This window comes from Vitis riparia, chromosome 18 (genome assembly GCF_004353265.1).
Source record: "Vitis riparia cultivar Riparia Gloire de Montpellier isolate 1030 chromosome 18, EGFV_Vit.rip_1.0, whole genome shotgun sequence".
Taxonomy (NCBI): Eukaryota; Viridiplantae; Streptophyta; class Magnoliopsida; order Vitales; family Vitaceae; genus Vitis; species Vitis riparia.
In genome coordinates, this window is record NC_048448.1 from 4,456,754 (window position 1) to 4,475,049 (window position 18,296).

Sequence of the window (18,296 nt, forward strand, 5' to 3'; positions counted from 1 at the left end):
CAATGAAACGATTACCCATCAAACTAAATTTTGATATTATATTAAATAATTAATTTTTTTTTTAAATTTATATATATATATATATATACACATGACACCTAGGCTAAAATCGTCTAACACTTAGGAATAAAAAAAAAAACCTCCTAATCCTAAAACTAAGGCATAGCACATTAAATGCAACTTCGTATTGTAGGCAACAGGAGGCTAATGTGTTAAAGGAAAAATGATTAGAAAAAAGGTAATTAAGGCATTTACGAATAATGAAAAAGCAGTAGCCCTTTACAAGAATTGGGATATAGGGAGGCAAGTTTCTAGGTTTACCTATCACGTACCTCATTCATCTCCTTCACAGGTATACTTCTATAAACCACCCCACTGACATCACCAATCATAATGACACAAGTCTCTTCCGATACTGTCATTTTTTGAAAATCCAAGACTACAAGTTTTCCCAGTTCCCTTTCACGAGGAAAGGTCTTCTCAACTCAACCCTTCATAGACGTTAGAGACTTGAAAAAGGGAAAATTTGAGCATGGTGTAAAGCAAATCCAATTATGGGTCCCCATGGATATACGATTTTCTCATATGAATTTGGTTTTGAGAGGACACTTTTATAGTGAATTAAAAAGTTCTTTTAAAGAGCAATGCTGCGAGTTAGCAGTTAGCAGTAATAAGAGTAGGTTCTGACAGTTATACCCATACGTAGAAGTGATGGAAATGGAGGGAGAGGGAGAGAGGGGAAGAGGGGGAGAGGGAGAGGGAGAGAGAGGGGGGCTTAGAATAAATGAAGGGAAGGGGAGGTGGGTTGAGAGCATTAAACAGAAACCGGTGGTGAGATTGATGAAGAAAGGGGTTGAAGAAAGCGAGGTGATTCAAATGTCATACTTGAATTCTGCATTTAAGTGAATTCAAGATGAGTTAATGAAGGCAGGTAGAGTTACTCTCTCTCCCTCTCTCGCACGCTCACTCTCAGAGTTTAATGATTTTGGTCCCTTTTCCTGGATATCTATACATTTTTCCATATATTCGATTTCAATTTTAGTGGCTACCTTACAAAAATACCCTTAGTTTGGGAAAAACACTTCAAGAGTCCTACTCTTTTGACTACTAGCAATGAAATGGAGTTGGCAGTTATGTCATACAGCAGCTGTCTAGTCTATTGAGGGTCCCTCCCCAATTTATAATTTGGTTGGTGAAAAACCCTTAAAGGCCTAACCTTCCAGCTCTTTGCCTTTGTTGGATATTTTATCAACCGAAGAAACTTACCCTAATAATATGGTATCACGGGCAATCCAACTCGAAGAAACAAAAGAATGATGTGTTAATTACATGAGTTCGTATAGACGAACAGATATGAATACACATAGTAAGGGGAGGAGGTTGTTGGGTGGTCCAACAACACAATTAAATAACTAAATTTATCTTGGGAGAAGGTATTTTAGGACATAAAAGTGAGAGAGAGAAATTCAATTTCACATTCATAGCTCATAGGACGTGGTTGTTTTTAATGGCTGAGGAGGAGGGGGTGTTGAGAGCTTTTAAAGTGGAGTTCTTGGAGTGATTAAATTCAAAGGGTCATGGGATGGGAGTTGTTTTGCTAGCTGAGGGTGTTGAGAGCCTTTAAAGTTTAGTTCTTTGAGTGACCCATTTGTGGAAGTTGAGAGTTATTATTTAATAAAGGATCGATGGGCATTCAAGACCTTCTTCAACTGTATACAGAGCGCCCCATTTAATGACATCCCCCCAATTTGATCCACCCCCCCTCTCTCTCTCTCTCCCTCTCTCCCTCTCCCACATGTCACCGCCTCTAATAACTCTATCAAGGATTGCTTTCGTTTGTAGAAGAGAGTCATGGTGCCAAGCGCCAACCAGTTAGTAATGACCATCAGGCATCGGGCAAGCAAGCAGTCAGTCAGGTTGAGCGTGTTGGGCGATTGGATGCCATCAAATATCAGGTGTGATAGTTATGGAAAATTGCAATGACCAAATGGTGTGTATTTGACCCAATATTGGTTGGTTACAACTTCCCATCCTGCCTTTATGACCCTGCTTTGCATTTGTACACTTCTTCTAATTAATTCATCAACCCAACTTGATCACCACGTCATAGAGACGTGGGCCATCTTAATTCTTCCTTTATTAATGCCCTATTAGATTTTTGCCTGCCCCTCATAATATTGCTCTCTCTGTCTGCCCCTCTCTCAGCCTATATAACCACCGAAACATTTTCACCATTTCATCTTACACTCACAGGGTGTCCGAGTGTGTGCGGGAGTCAATTGATTGAAGCCATGGTTTCCTTCCAAACGCCCCTATCTCCTGATCCAACCAGGCCTATTGTCCCCGAGTTTGAGAATTTATCCAAGAAGAGGAAGTGGGAAAAGACTGGGACTGAAGAGGTTTTCAAGTTGCAGTCCAAGGCGAAAAGCACAAAATCCATCTTCGATATTGAGCTACAACTTGAGACTCCATTACCTTTGGAGTGGCAAAGATGCCTTGATATTCAGGTACACCTCAGATATATTGTATTCATGTAAGCCCAATTATAATTGTTAACTAACTAGACTAATTTATACATATATATAGTATATAGCAACCGGGGCCTTACTGTTTTATCGTCTTGATCATGCAGTCAGGGCAGATACACTTCTACAACACGAGAACCCATAAGAGAACATCCAGGGATCCAAGGGCAAGTCCAGACCCGCTGAGTCCTGGCCCCATGAGCTTGGAACTGGAGCTCAACCTACCTTGCGACTCACTCAGGAGGAACCGCCCTGATGACGATATGGGAAAGTGGAATTCAGGCAGTCCCTCCCACAATTCAAAGGAATCCTTACAGAAGAAGAATCCAGGGGGGGTAGCATGCTCTCCATCGTGGTTGGCATTCGAAGGGGATAACCAAGAGATGGTTGCAGCTGTGTGCAAGCGGTGTCACATGCTGGTAATGCTGTGCAAGTCCTCACCGACATGTCCAAACTGCAAATTCATGCACCCACCAGACCAAACCCCTCCCAACCTTTTCAAGCGAAGGTTTAGCCTCTTGTGTTAGTTTTTTTACGTAGGACGAGATCCACGGTCGAACCCTTGAAGCGACACAAGCCAAATATCTTAGACTAGAATCCTAATTTGGTTCATCTTTAATCAATTGCTACCTTCACTTGAGATAGAGAAACCAAAATTATGTTATAATATTGTAAATATACAAGTAGGTTTTCTTTCTTTGAACTTAATTTTGGTTGTGTAAGGAGGTCATTGTGGGTGCAGGAGATGGGAGATGGGAGATGGGAGATGGGATATCAATTCCACCTTTATTTGTATGTGTTTCATACTCTATTGACGCAATCTCAGTTGGGTTTCTCCATGTCATATTTAATGTCTGTTAAGAACTAGACCAGACCCCAACAACTCTGCAGTCACTCTCTTTATCCCTGCGTGTCATAGGGTGCATGCAAGAGGCTGCAGATTAATTTATCAGTGTTAGAGCCCGTTTGAAGTGCTTCTAGTTCTATCGGGGTCAACTTAGGTATTCTTCATAGATGGAGAATACCTTCTCCTCTCTAAAACTTTTGCTTTCTCTTGATTATTAACTTACTTGTGAATGTTCCTCTTCCTCCATCAATAATACCCTTCGCCCGCTAAAATTTTTACTTTTTGAATTCACTTTTCCATCTTGGATTCATATGAAAAATGAGAGATGAGCAAAAACGTACTAATGAATTTCAAATCTTCTTTATACCTCGTCTAGTTTTATATATAATTAAAATAACATATGTGAGAATATTTGTTTCTTTTTTCTTTTTATTTTTTCTCTTTTTATTTGTTCTTAATTATTATAAACTTCTAATAAATTAAATTAAGCTAATATATAAAAATTATTTAGTTTTATTTTGTAATAATAAATTATCATCCTTTTATATTTAGATTTTGATTTTGAGAGGATTAAAAGCATTTTTTCAAAAAACAAGTCATCTCTCACAAACTTTTAAAAATCTAGATAATCATTTCAAGTAATTCATTAACAATCACTTTTCAAATGGTTTTTCAAAAAAAATTAATTTTTCTAATATAACACATTAAAAAAAAAATTTGTTATTATTATTTTTATATTCAACTAGGAAGTGATTTTTCTTACAAATGTTTTTATGAAAGTGGGATTAAGAGCCTCTTTAGGAGTGATATTGAAAATTTTTGAATTGTTCCTTACATAAATTTGATATTTAATAGACTTTTGAAAATCATTTCTAAAATTCTCATTTAAAGTGATTCCTAAATACTCATGTGGAAGGTGTTTCTTTCAAAAGTTAATTTTTTTTAGATGACATATTACCATAAATAATGTCAAAGTTGTTTTTTTTTTTTTTTTTTTTGATATTTATTGCCAAACATCAAATGATAGTTTCTAAAAAGGCTTCTAATAAAAGCATTAATAATAGAAACGTTATGGAGAAAAGTGCTTTAGCCTTTAGTTGGAATCATTCCTAAATGGGTTCTAATAGAAATGTTACGGAGAAAAGTGTTTTAGTTAGAATTATTTCTAAATGAATTCAAGTAAAAACGTTGCGTACTAAAAATCACTCAAAAATGATCTCCTATTTTGATTAGCTTTTGATAATTTTATTCCACTATCACACTCAATTTGACACGTTATGTCTTTGAGTATCATACAAATTATAGTCAATTTTGAGGTACTCCAAAGTTGATTTAAAGTTCTTTTAAGTATGTGTTGGAATATGATAAATCACTATTGAATGTGAAAAAGTTGAAAATGAAAAGAAAATATTGAAAAACAGAAGTAAAAAAATGCAAATATCCAATGTAAGATGTTTAAACATTGGTTATTCCTTTCAGCATTTTGAAGCCCCCCCCCCCCCCCCCCCTTTTTTAATATATATATTTTTAGATATTTTTGGTAAAATAACCTTGTAAAAATCCACTTTGAATATCTATAAGGGTTTTGATATAAAAACTTAATTACTTTGATATAAAAACCCACTTTATTAGATATTTATGGTCATTTAGTTGTATTCTTTTTATATTTATAATTTTTTTAATGAAAAGAAACTATAAAATAAAATATTTACACATTGAATTAAAAGAAGAAGTACAATAACCTTTAAAGCCAAACTTTATAACATTTTTAGGAATATCTAACCTCTAAATGAAAGCTGATGGATATTTTGTTTGATTACTTCCTCTTAATTGAGAATATACTAATATTTTTTTCTTTTTTTGACACAATAAAATTTAGAGGAGCTTTAAATTAAATTATTTTTGAATAATTGGTTTGAAACTTATTATTTAATTTTTATTTTAAGTATTAAGGTTATTTAATAAAACTAACTAAAAATCTATCTTAAGTTAATATCAAATTAACTTATTTACCTTCATTAATTGTAATTAGTATTTATTATTTTAAATACTCATATTTAAAGTATTATAAATATATAAAATAACCACAAAATATTTACTATAAAAAATGATTCATAGATGTAGAGTAATGACTCTCAAATATACTCTTATTATATATAAACAAATAAAAAAATTAAGATTATTTAAATTATGACACTAAATTATTTTATGAATAATTTGTGAAATATGTTTAATATGTTTTAGTGAATTAATTTAAGTTATTAAATCATATTAAATTGTTAAATATATTTACTAAACCCTCCAAGTAGCTTTTATCATTTTAAATAGAAATATTTAATTAAAAGGGATAACGTAATCCTTGAAACATGAATCTAACAATTCTCATGTTTTTTTTAATTAACATATAAATACTAATTATTAAATAAAAACCAAAAAAAAAAAAATGTATTTTTATTTTTATGAAACTAAAATTGATCCTTGTAATGTACCCATGGTATTATAATTCCCCCCATATTTCCATTCCTATTTGCATTGGAATGCCCACCTATCAAATTCTAAATCTGATCAGACCATAAGAGGGTTATGGGTGAGTACACATCCAAGAAAGCACCACCGCAGCTTTAAAAAGGAAATATAAAGTAACTTACGTTGAACAGTCATGCAGTCTCATGCTGCGGTCATAACTTCTGGCATGAAGTAGTTCGTTCCGGTGAATGGATCTGTATATTTGTGCCATTCTCAGAGCATCAAAATGCTAATGGAATTTTCCAACTGAAAGATCCTGATAATTATGTAAAATCATAAAACTCACTAGTACTTGGGGGTAGACTTCCCATTTTCCAACTGAAAAGATTAATGTGTGCGGCCCCCCCCAAGATCAACTAGTAATTGGTGAATTGTAGAGTTCAAAATGTAGATTAATGATTCAGTTCACAGAGAGAGAGAGAGCAGATCAACTAGTAATTGGTGAATTGTACAGTTTAAAATGTAGATTAATGATTCAGTTCACAGAGAGAGAGAGAGAGAGGTGCGTCTGGGCAGGCAGCCTCATAAGACTCTCAACTACTGATGTATACACACCACCTGATCATAATCCATTCTGAATCTTCCACTTATGCACAGGAGTATTCTATGACAGAGGCGCAGCTTGGTGCCATGGATTTTGAGGAGGTGGTGAGTGCGGCTCCCTGCAGAAAGCTTGCTTAAATCTGAAATTTGCCATGAGGGCAATATGATCAGATGACCATAAAGCTGATGGAAGAGCATCACCTACAGTTTCGGAGTTGAGAAGCTCCAAAAGACCTTCAACCTCCAAATCATTCTCTGCTTAGAGACATCAGATACAGTTTAGAAGGAAAAGAATGCAGTGTGGAATCATATCATGCAGAAACAAAAATTTGGACACAGAAAATTTAAGCAAGCGTTAACAAAATAAAACCAGCAAATAAAGGAGCAACAGGGAGTGCATACTGAAATTATGCGATCCTGGCATTGCTATGGGAATGGAAACAACTTGAAAAAGGGCTGCAATTAGACTATGAAAAAGCAATGTCTAATGAAAGCCAGGTCAAGATTTATCAAAACAGTTTCCACATTAAAGTCTGCTATTCACTTTTCCAAGGGTAAGAGATCAAGATTTTCTCCCTAGAGTTACCCTTTAAAGTTAGCTTATTCACTCTGTACTGAATCAAATCAGGGGTATTATCCCAACAAGGCATACTAATAAATTCTTTCTTTCTTTCTTTTGGTAGAGGTAGACAATAGTTACTTGCAAACTAAAATACAGCTATAACAAAGGCCTACCTAAAACATCATGATCCCTACTCGATTACATTCAGAAGCTATTTTGGGAAATGTCTTCTCCAATGAGTGTGCTTTAATCCGTCCGCCTTTCTAGCTGCCCTAAAATAATATTTGGCCAACCATTAAATCACCTTCTATATAAATCCAGAGAGGTGTCAGGTTTCCTGAGTGGAGATAAACAAACCATTTATGAGATCAGGTGTTTCTATAAGCAAAACAGAACAAATATTTCCCAACCACTTTTGAGTTTAATCCACAATTTGATGGAACCATGAAGGGTGGATTTTGAGTTGGATGTGGCAACAACATTCAGAACAGTTCTATAATTACTTTGCAAGGAGAGACAATCTCTAAAATTAATTTTTCCATTTTTCCCTGTTTGTAAAGTCTTGAAACAAACTTTTGAAACTACTACAAAAAATGCCAAACAAGATCAATGCCCCTATAACTCATAAGATTTAATGTAATTGACAGCCAACCATACAAGACATAGGGAAAAAGCCTGCTGGATTAGTGAGGACTTTATAATCTATTCAAAATTAGATGACACCCATGATTTGATTCATTTAGCAACTAAAGTAAATTTAAGAACAAGTGGCTTTTGTGCTATAGTACAGATAAGTAGAAGATGGAATAAAAATGCATGACCGATTTATTAAGCAGATGCAGCTTATGTGTCCTTCCGCCAACATCCTACAGTACAATATCATTTACTTACCAGATAGACACTATACAGTTTGTGTGAGGCAATGCAAACTTAGCAGCAAAATCATACATTGAATGTATTCCGATAGGTGAAAAACTTAATCCACGGCAACAGCTCAGATAAATATCTGGAATACCTGTGTGAAAAATATAATCCAAAGTTGATGAGTTTCCTCCAGAAAGATTGGTGAATACAGGCTCTTTTGTCTCCTGGTTCATCTTCTTCTTTTCATCTTCCTTCACTCTCCCCGAACAAAGTAAAGATGAATAGGCACTTACCTGGAGAAGAAACCCTCAAATATCAGAGATTAAATAACAACAACAATAATAATAATGATAATGGGATGCTTCTGGCTATAGTATGACAATTCAAACACATGAATGTAGTAATGAAAATGGTCTAGACCAAGCTACCATCACAATGAACCCAACCAAAACCACCCCAAACCCCATTCTCTTAGCTCACAAACAAAATAGGAAGGGAGAGAAAAATGTAAAAAAGCTGAACTACTAAACTTTGTATTCTTCTGAAAGGATGAAAGCTGAACAACCTAAACTGCATTCATCCACACTCAGGATCTAGGCAGCAATCCTTCTAGACACATTCCCAATAAGTAAAATAAAAGTAAATTTCTAAATTGCCTAAAACTTCCATATTTTGAAGATATGAAATTTAAAGTTGTGATCCCCAGTGAGAAAAGCAATACCCTTACCAGAGGAATCGAGTGTTGAAGCTTGAGAAGATTATATATACCCAATGGATCAGCTGTCTCCTTGCTACTGACAGGACAAATTCTACCAGTGACTAGAAACTTATGAGGATCACTGCTATGATGAACCATACAAACAGAATTTCATAAATACAAGTATAAGCACATGTAGAAATAATCCAGGAATATGTTAAATAATAGTTACTATTTTCTCATATTTCTCTAAAACTCAGAAGTTATCTCCAACAAAAATGACATAAAAAATTAAAAAACATATCCTATGCATGACATTGATACTAAAAGAAATGTCAGGAAAAAGGAAATATGGCACAAAGACATGATTATCAGGCTCACAATTTAGAAACAAAGGACAGAAAAACAAGTAGGAAGAGGAGTCATATAATGTGCATGAAATAGATCTATCATTCTGAGCAACAGAATTGTACTGAGCAATGGATACATAGCAAGGGCAGACATTCTTCTAATTCATTTCACTACCTGGTAATATTCATTACATCAGAAGACTAACCTTCCAGGAAGAGAGTTCATGTCCCCACAAATTAAAAGAGGAATTTGTGATTGAGCAATTTTCTCTAGTCCTTTAACAAGACTTGCAACCTTAGTTTACAAGAAGAGGAATTGTCAAATCCACTTGGTTTTCTTATAGAAATAAATGGAAGAGATATGGATAATAGAACGCACCTGGCATAGTTTTACATCTGGAAGGTTTGGGTTGGCATATATATGAGTGTTTGCCTGAGGGTCAAAAGCATGACTGAGTCAATGATCCCAGAAGCTCGCTTAGCCAAGTAAAGTTGTAGAAGTTCAAATGTGTATAGTACCACACAAATTCTAGGCTGAAAAGCACCAAGAGAGCTGCCATTTTCCACTCTTTCTAATATTATAACAAGTGCAATATTACCCTGTATAAGTAAATAGATTAAAATACTAGTAGAACAAAATGTTTACAAGAGAACTTCAAAAAGCCAAAATATAAAAATGTAATAACAATTACCTTCATCAAACGAATTTGGCCCTGAGTCCTTTGGTCTGGTTCCAATCCTTCAACCACTGACAATGCTGTTTTATCAAACTCAAGCTACAAAAATTATATTTGCATAATTAAACCCCATTCACAAAAGAGACGATACATCAAACCAAATAGAGTTTTTTACCTCATATTTTATTATTTCTTTGAATCGGTCGTGTCGGAAAAATGTAGCACACCCATCACTTATAAATTGATTAGCTGTGTACACCTACAAGAAATCTGATAATATCATTTTTCTAATTATGAACAGATAGAAATATGCACCACTATCAAACTTCTTTATGAATGTTTACCTAGTTGGTAAATGAGAAAAAACACACACATGGATCTGATGTTATGAGTCCTGAAAAAACACATACAGGGGCACTTTGGGATTTGATGTGAAGAATCTCTTAGCAAGAGAGGTGGGCTACTACACAGGATAGCATAAGCTTTTCTTTTTAACCCTTGATCCTAAGTCATTGAACAAGGCTTGAGTACACCATGGTACCAACTGTGTTTGAAATTAGGCACAAGCTCACCCAATTGACAAACAAAACTAAGATGGAGAAAAGAGAGAGCATATGCATAGGAAGGGGCAAATACCAAGGGTGAGAAATGTTAGTTCAAGAGGTCTAAGAATTTAATCTTAAGCAACTTAACTAACCCAAAATCAAACAAACAAGAAACAAAACAGGAATATGGTACTTATCGGATTAAAGTGGCTGAGGTGTGACAAGGCATTATCCTTAAAGTAGATTCGCCCTCAAAGATGAACCTTGGTGTAGAAGGGAACCGACATCCTACCTCCATGATACAACATTTAGGAACCTCGCCTAAGGTGCACTTCGTAGGCGATGGATAGTACAACTAGAACTTATGAGTCGGAAGTTCCCCCAAAAAATGTGAAGGATGAAAGGACTGCAAAAGGAAAGTTGCAGCAGAAGTATGGTCCTCGGATGGTTGTAGGATGCAGCAGGCTCAGATGGATGCAGACTGCACTAGGCTCAGATGGCCATTAGGCTACAACACTGTAAAAGATGATTGCAGCAGGATGGCAGATGCAGCAGCGGACGGTGGTTGCAACAACAAGAAGGATGGAAATATGCCTTGGGTGCTGCAACAAGGATGGAGGTTGTAGCAACAAGAAGGAGGATGGCTCGGGTGCTGTTTTTAGTAAGTATTGGAAGCAGAGAACAAAGGCAAAGAGAGAGCAGAAGAGTCATCCAGAGAGAAAGTAAGAGTCATGTGAATGAATGACTTTGGGGAAGCGGGGGCTTTTATAGGTAGAGTCTAATAGGACTCCGAACAACCACAACAAAATAAAATTAAAAAATGATTGATTAATTGAATCATTTTCATTCAACCTCCCTTGACCCGATCTCTCCTCTAATTGGGAAGACTTGGCACTAAGAATGACCAAGTTAAAAATTAAATGAAAAAAGAATTTTAATTTTGAAATTGTAAAAGGCTACTGGACTAGCACAAGAACACAATTTGGGGGTGGTGGCGGATTCCCCCTATGTGCGATGCAAGCATACACAATGCCCATTAAGGCTTTTTGGACCGAGCCATCCAAAATCCCACTGGAATGGGCTTCATTTACCGAGACTCCCACTTACCTCTCCACAAAAGGTTTTCATCCCTTTCCAATGTGGGATTGACACCTTTTGTTTTCTCCTCTTAAACACAACTCACACACTTTTCCAACAAGAAAAAGCCCTCACAAATAGAAGTTTCTTACTTGAGGCACCTCATGTCCAAAACATCTAAAAACCCCACCCTTGAAAATAAGGCTTTAAAAGACAGAGACATATACCAAAACAGTAAACTTCTCGTAGAGCTACGAAGGAAACCAAAAATAAATAAATTATTTAGACTAGAAACCATGAATATATTACCATTTCATATGGTGCAATGAATTAGTTTTTGCAGTAATCTAAACCTCTATTTGAAGATACATATTGATCTACTTAATAGCGTGTGCTTGTGCACATAACTATCATAGGTTTTGAATCACCATATTGATACACTTATTAGCATGTGCTAGTGCACATAACTATCATAGGTTTTGAATCACCAACTTTCTAGTTGGTACAAACACTTGAAATCATGTCCCCACTTGCTCAACCATCAGATATATGCACAATGCTTGGAACCCACACAAAAATTACCTGCATGGCTTTTTTCTTGTAAGTAACTGAGTAGCCACGTTTTGTTAGCTTGGGTTTAAAGTAATTCTCAAAATGATCACTTTGTACCTGCTCACCCAAAAATGAAGACAAAATAAGCTAAGAATGTAGGATGCCACAGGGCATCACCAGACCAGATTATTCAAATTACATGCGACAGAAGTCATGCAGATAAAGTAGGGTGAGGAAAATTTTCACCTCCTGGAGACAGATGATATCTGCATCATATCCAGTAATCTCAAGGAGCAAATTTTTCCGACGATACTCCCATGCAAGAGCCCATCCAGGACATTTTACGTGTGCATTCCTACTAGCATAAATGTCGGAAAGGATGTTATAGGATAGCACACTAAAAGTATCAGCATTAGAAGATTGAGACTCAAAAACGATGTTCCTAGGTTCCTTCAGGTGTTGAATTTGGATCATATGACGAGGGCAAGGGTGGGGAGGAATGATTACCGGATCAGTCATGATGCTCTTTATTTCAGACAAGGGAAATCCAAGCGAACAATCTATTGCTAAAGATTCAAACATCAAACAGAAGCCAAAATCATCCATTGAGGGCACATAAGTTTCTGATGAGCCCACCTTAATCCATGTTTTCCCTTCTCGTTCCACCAGTGTTTCACTCTCAACAAATATTGAGCCAATTCCAAAGCCAGTCCAAGAGCCACTACTTCTCAGCCTTCCCATCAAACTGTAACAATCATTTGAAGCCTTACTGACACTTTCAGCAGCAAGACAATGACGTGCCTTGTGTTGCGGCCATAAATCTAAGAAGCACTGCTTAGAGCAATAGTAACTTTCTCTGACAGGCATATCTAATGCCACACAAGACATACACTGGATGGTAGCAAGCTGAAGATGGTGCACAGAACAAGTAATCTTTTCCCGGTACCTGTTTATGTCAGATTTACATGATTATGTCCTGCCAACTCAATACAAGATCAACTATATAACAAGGAATAGTGAGCATGAATGGGTAATTACTCGTTAGTATGTTACACAAGATATACACTGGATAGCAGCTATCCCAGCATGGCGCATAAAACATGTAATCTTTTCAGTTACCTGCTTATGTGATAAATATGTTATATATATGGTCCCAACTCAAGATAAGTCAAATGATACCTGGTAAAGACCAAGTTATAAATTGGCCACCAAAGTACAATAGGTCCTACCACCATATAATGCCAGCCTATTTCAACACAACAGTTTAAAGGTACATAACATAAACTTAGAAAAGGACACACACCTGCCAGAGAGTTTTGCAGTCAAATTAATATGGTGTATGCTGCTGCAAATGTGTGTGTATACCCTTGTATCCCAGAGATTTGTGTTCAAAGATAAAACCATATTACCTTAGGACACAAATGCCTATGGGATACGGAAGAGGAATAGATTCATATAAAATAACCTTCAGTGAAGGTGGATTGAGAGAAGTTGGTCAATTTCTTGGTTAGAGGACGCAACACGAAAGATCCTTTTGTTTTGTTTTATGTGCTTGAAAATTGGATCAATTTGCTACCAACCCTTTAATTAATCAATTAAGAGAAGAAAAACAAAACAATCAATTAATTTTTTTTGACTTGATGAACCAAATACTTGTGCTTATCCTGCTTAAAATAAACCATTTGAGATTTCTGGTTCACGGTGTGTCCTTTCTACCCTTTCCAAAAGGGCACAAAATTTCATCCCTGTTGTTATTACAATCATTTTTTTTTTCTCCCAGAAAACTATTTCTTCATCAGACAATTTCGCAGGAATGGTAAAGTTTGTAACACTCAATGCCCTAACACGCGAAAATTTGCTAAATAAAGCCTGTTTAGCACTCTCTTGTTTAGTAACTGAAATGGAAATAATGCAATACATTAGTGAATAGATGGTCCATTAAAATCATGAGGGTTTTGAGAAACAGATAGAGAGATTCGCCCCCCTGTATTCTCTTTCTTGATAAAGACTCATGATCGTTCCAAAAAGACAAAAAGAAAAACACTAAATCATTCACCGCGAATAATACATCAAATTTAGATGCAAGAAGTTCAACCAAGAAAACAAAAAACCAACAAAAGATATTGCCCTAATATTTTCCAGACAAAGCAAAATCATCTTGCATCGCAAGATACATATAAAAAAAATGCGAATATATCAAAAAAATAAATAAATGAACAACAAAAATAAACCAAGCCCTATGTGAAATCAATTCAAAAGAACAAATCAAAGAACGAGAAATGATGATCAGATTAAGTAGAGGAGACCAACCAACTGAATTTTTTGTTATGCTGGGGAGCTTGAAGGGAGGTTATGCCCGCAACTCGAACCGCGGGTTTGAACTTGACGCCGACGACCGGAGTAGTGTAGGGAAGGGTCACATTCACTTTACATGTGAGGCTTTCGGATTCTTGCAAACCCATGTCAAAAACCTGGCATTCACGGCTTTCATCAACGCACACCACTCTCACTCTGCCTCAGAGACAGAAGAGAATGGGCTTATGCTTTATATAGAGTCCCTTTCGCTTCGGTCTATGACGCGAAGACAGGCATTTGTAGGAGGGGCAAAAGGGGAAATGCATTGGATTTAATTTACGGGGTGAATTCATTTTACCCCTCTTGCCTCACTTGATTCTATCCTCTACCATTTACGGCCCGCCGTTAGATCCTACCGTCACGATTTTTTCATTTCTTACACACATGTTTATTACGTACTTAAATAGATATTGCATTTATTTTATCCTCTAATTCTTTTTATTTTTTAATTGTTAATCAGGGATTTCAAGAAGCTTAGGGCTTGTCTAGAAACGTTATAAAAAATATTTCTTCAAAAAATAATTTTTTTAATAATAGTTTCTAAAAATAAATTTATTAAAATGTTTTTCATAAAAAAAAAAATTTATGTGAAAAATTAAAATGTTTTTAATATGTTTTGTTTCTATATATTTTTTCAAATATAATTTTTATCTATTATATTTTATTTTAAAATATGTTGTATATTTATATAATTATTTTTTTAAATATTTATTAAAAATAATTGGAATATATTATTAGAAACATCGTTTATTTTTTAGAATGAGTTTTCGAACGAGTAAAAATAATTATTTTGTATAATTATAATTTTTTTTAAAAATTTTGAAAGGTAGAAAATAAAAATATAACTTTACATACTGAATGTAAATTGTTTGTTTAAAATTTTGTATGGAAGATAACCTACAAAATAATTCATTATCTCAAAATGGGAGAGAGTTCATCCGGGGAAAATCAGGCGTTTGAAGATAGAGAGCCAACGGTCACTTTCTTCATAATTTCAATCAAGTTAAAAAAAAAACGGTAAATTTAAAGTCTTGAAGAGGCGTTCGCTTTCTTGGCGACGGTCCAAGGATGTAATGGTCTTTCAAAATAATGAAGAGGGAAGGAAAAAGCGGAAAGGAGGGAGGAGGCCAAGAAGGCGGTTAGATGGGAGCGACCACGTAGAAGTACTTCTGTTTGGTTTCCGAGGAAGTATAGGAAAAGAAAGGGACTTAGGTGGTGTTTGGTTTCCGAGGAAGTATAGGAAAAGAAAGGGACTTAGGTGGTGTTTATTTTTTTGGCTTTTTGTTGAAAGCAATTTAATTTTAAAATTTAGGTTGTTTGTTTTTTTACTTTTTCATTACTTATTATAAACTTTTTACTAAATAAAAAAAGTCAAAACATATTGATTTTTTTTACTTTTTAATACTTAATAGAATAAAATACTATAAAAACAAACAACCTAATATTTAACACTATTAAACATTAAGGTTCTATTTAGAATTAAGTAAAAAAACAAACACCGGATCAAAAAAAAAATTCATACAAGCTGAAGCTGGAATTCTAATTCATTGTTAACATTGTAGAGGAAGGGGAAATCATCAAAGACCTCATCTGGAGGGATAGAGTCTCAGATTCGACCCTGGATGTTGCCGCCTCGGTTAATGACTCTGATCAGGAGCCACTTCAAATCAAATACATTGATAAAGAAGATGACGGATGAAGTCCTGCCAAAATCGGTAGTAGGGGATAAAATTTCAAGACAGTAAGAAAAAATAAAAAATAAATTTATATATATTTTTAAAATAATAAAAAAAGATATAATTATAATTTGATATTAATAAATAAATAAATAAAATGAATGCTTCTGTATAAAATAATATAAAATATAAATTGGTTCGAGTATATTCAACTTGTCTAAACTTCGGTCAAAATCTAACTCAAATTGAATTTTTATTGAAAAAATTTAGTTCTCGCATCGAAATAGTGTTTTACCTCTGAATGTCCAGTCAACTGTTACATGTCAATGCATTTCAGTAAAAACCGGCTACAACTCATATGTTGATTTTTCAACATTTGTGGATTCAGACTTCCAATTAGTTTCACCCAAAGTTTATTTTGGTTATGGATTGATCACCAAAATTTAGGTTCATAAGTAGTAACAATTGTCCTATAAAAACTTATACTATTCTAATGGGTTCGTTAACCAAACCACTACTTATGAGTCATCACGTGTTTAAAGTCCCATTAAATCTAAATTAAATGTTAAAAAGGATTACTTTAAAATTCTGGATGAAGTTAGGTTAACTCGATCAATTTGCACTCGTAACATCAATTGATGAAATATTATTACCAAATGAAGAAAAATAATCTCCATATTTTAAAATTGTAAATATAACCTCAAATATACCAAAATATCCTCTCTCTCTCTCTCTCTATATATAGATAGATAGTGAGAGAGAGTTTAATGGAGAGTATTTTTGTCAAAAAAAAAAAAAAAAATCTCTCATTTTGAAAAAGTGGAGGCCATCCTTGTGAAGTATAGGATCATATTTTGATTTTAATCAAATATTTATAAAATATTGCATTTGTAAAGCTTGAATGGAAGACACATCAAGCTTAAAGAATTTTAGGCTATACTTGGTTTTTGAAAATTTGGAGAGAAAAAGAGAGTAGGAAATAGAAAAGAAAAGTAAAAGAGAAAAAAAATAAAAAATTAAAATCAAAAAATTATTTTTATATACCACTTTAATTGATTTCATTAATTTTAATTCTTTATGTAAAAAAATTAAATAATTTTAAAATATATAAAATTTTAATTATGTTTAATTTTCTTTAATATTTTTCATAGCATAATCAAATGAGAAAAATCATTTTCCTTGATTTTTTTTCCTTTCTTTAATATTTTCAAGAAATGAAAACATAACCGCAAAAATCAATGTACAAATAAACATAACAGTACTGACATAGAAGACCGCCTTTTCCTGAGAACCGGAAATTCAAATTTGGAAGACAAACGAGAGAGAGCACGGAGGGAATGGAGATGGAAACCAAAGACGACTCTCTAAAATCTCAGATCGCTATCCGCTGCGCCAAAGCCGCAGTTCTGCTTTCATGTCTGAAGACGTCCCAGAATTGCAACTTGAGAGCTACAATCGACTATGGGAACGAGGTAAAAATTGCTCTCTCTACATCTATCTTGAATTTGCGAATCTGCAATTTGCGTTGTGATTTTAGATTTTGTTCAGGAGAGAGAGATTCTGAAGAGAGCTATTACGGATCTGAAGATAGAGTTAGTGAAGGAGCGTAGAAAGATTAAGCGGATCAAGGTTTGCGGTTTGGTGGAGCTGGTCATAGTGCTGTCACTTTGCAGTTTCTGTTTGATACTCGCCATCAAATACTGAGATTGATTAGTGCGTTGAAAGCGACTCTTACAACTGTGCTCTCTTTTATTGCTTCAACTGGTTATTTACAATTGTGGAGTTTGAATTTTTCTCGGAAGACAATGAACTCTGCTCCTGCTTCAATGAAGGGAATGTAAACTTCGTGGTCATGCTTACATATGCTGTGAACAGATACCTATTTTTCTCTTGTAGAATTGGTATTTGCTTGGTTGCTGAGGAAATCACGGCAGACAAACAAAACAAACTTCAAATCCCATGCTTTGTGTTGTCCTGGTTCCATTAAAAATATGAAAGCCAATCTATACAAAGCTAAATTGTTCAATACCGAGCTTCCATTTCCTTAGGTCGCTGAAATTGGATTCCGTTCCCCCTCCCCTTTCTAATTCGTTATTTCCTGTATTTTTGTCAACTGCCAGCCTGAGTTTTCCTTCACTCACATTGGCTCATCTTTTTAAGATCACAGAAATGTGACGCTGAGGAAAGAAATAAAAGAAAAAACTGTGGATTTAAGCTAAAACTTAATATTTATTACTTAAATATTTAAGTTAACTTTTAATTTATTAATTTTAAATTTTTTTATTTTTAGGTATTAAGATTATTTTGTAAAATTATTTAAAAATTTATTTTAAATTATTAAATTGATATATTTACCTTTACTAATTTTAAGTAATATTTATACTCATTAATTTTAACACATATTTATTCTTATTTGATGTGAAATCCTAATTTTTAAATATACTCTCATTATTGTAAGTAAACGAGGTAAAAAAGATTTATGATTAATAATAAATTAATT

At 34.4% G+C, this 18,296-nt stretch overlaps 2 protein-coding genes across 6 annotated transcripts; one reads left to right on the top strand and one right to left on the bottom strand.

The window, feature by feature from the left end:
* Positions 1-2,220: 2,220 nt before the first annotated feature.
* LOC117906225 lies at positions 2,221-3,586 on the top strand. Its single transcript, XM_034819199.1, has 2 exons — positions 2,221-2,507; positions 2,633-3,586. Exons 1-2 carry the CDS (start codon positions 2,292-2,294, stop codon positions 3,050-3,052), a joined length of 636 nt encoding a protein of 211 aa, XP_034675090.1. The 5' UTR covers positions 2,221-2,291; the 3' UTR covers positions 3,053-3,586.
* A 2,575-nt stretch (positions 3,587-6,161) lies between these two features.
* LOC117907719 (carbon catabolite repressor protein 4 homolog 1-like) lies at positions 6,162-14,294 on the bottom strand. 5 transcript variants are annotated; one of them, XR_004650042.1, is made up of 12 exons: positions 14,076-14,294; positions 12,012-12,711; positions 11,796-11,882; positions 9,767-9,850; positions 9,607-9,690; positions 9,434-9,514; positions 9,294-9,347; positions 9,121-9,209; positions 8,595-8,706; positions 8,019-8,160; positions 7,177-7,340; positions 6,616-6,696 (listed from the first exon to the last, which is right to left on the bottom strand). XR_004650042.1 is itself a non-coding variant. In XM_034821360.1 (11 exons), exons 1-11 carry the CDS (start codon positions 14,225-14,227, stop codon positions 6,503-6,505), a joined length of 1,779 nt encoding a protein of 592 aa, XP_034677251.1. In that variant the 5' UTR covers positions 14,228-14,293; the 3' UTR covers positions 6,162-6,502. The 5 variants fall into 5 exon arrangements, 3 of the variants coding, with proteins under 3 accessions (XP_034677251.1, XP_034677254.1, XP_034677252.1); XR_004650041.1 differs by having other exon boundaries at positions 7,895-8,160; XM_034821360.1 differs by lacking the exon at positions 7,177-7,340 and having other exon boundaries at positions 6,162-6,696; positions 14,076-14,293.
* Between the last annotated feature and the right edge of the window lie 4,002 nt (positions 14,295-18,296).

Excerpts from the sequence above, each read along its gene's own strand:
- LOC117906225 (XM_034819199.1), top strand. The coding sequence starts at position 2,292 with ATGGTTTCCTTCCAAACGCCCCTATCTCCTGATCCAACCAGGCCTATT. Across the intron at positions 2,508-2,632 it reads AAAGATGCCTTGATATTCAG|TCAGGGCAGATACACTTCTA; the intron begins GTACACCTCAGA and ends TTGATCATGCAG.
- LOC117907719 (XM_034821360.1), bottom strand. The coding sequence starts at position 14,227 with ATGGGTTTGCAAGAATCCGAAAGCCTCACATGTAAAGTGAATGTGACC. Across the intron at positions 11,883-12,011 it reads ATATCATCTGTCTCCAGGAG|GTACAAAGTGATCATTTTGA; the intron begins GTGAAAATTTTC and ends TTGGGTGAGCAG. Across the intron at positions 8,161-8,594 it reads TTCAACACTCGATTCCTCTG|GTAAGTGCCTATTCATCTTT; the intron begins GTAAGGGTATTG and ends TTTCTTCTCCAG.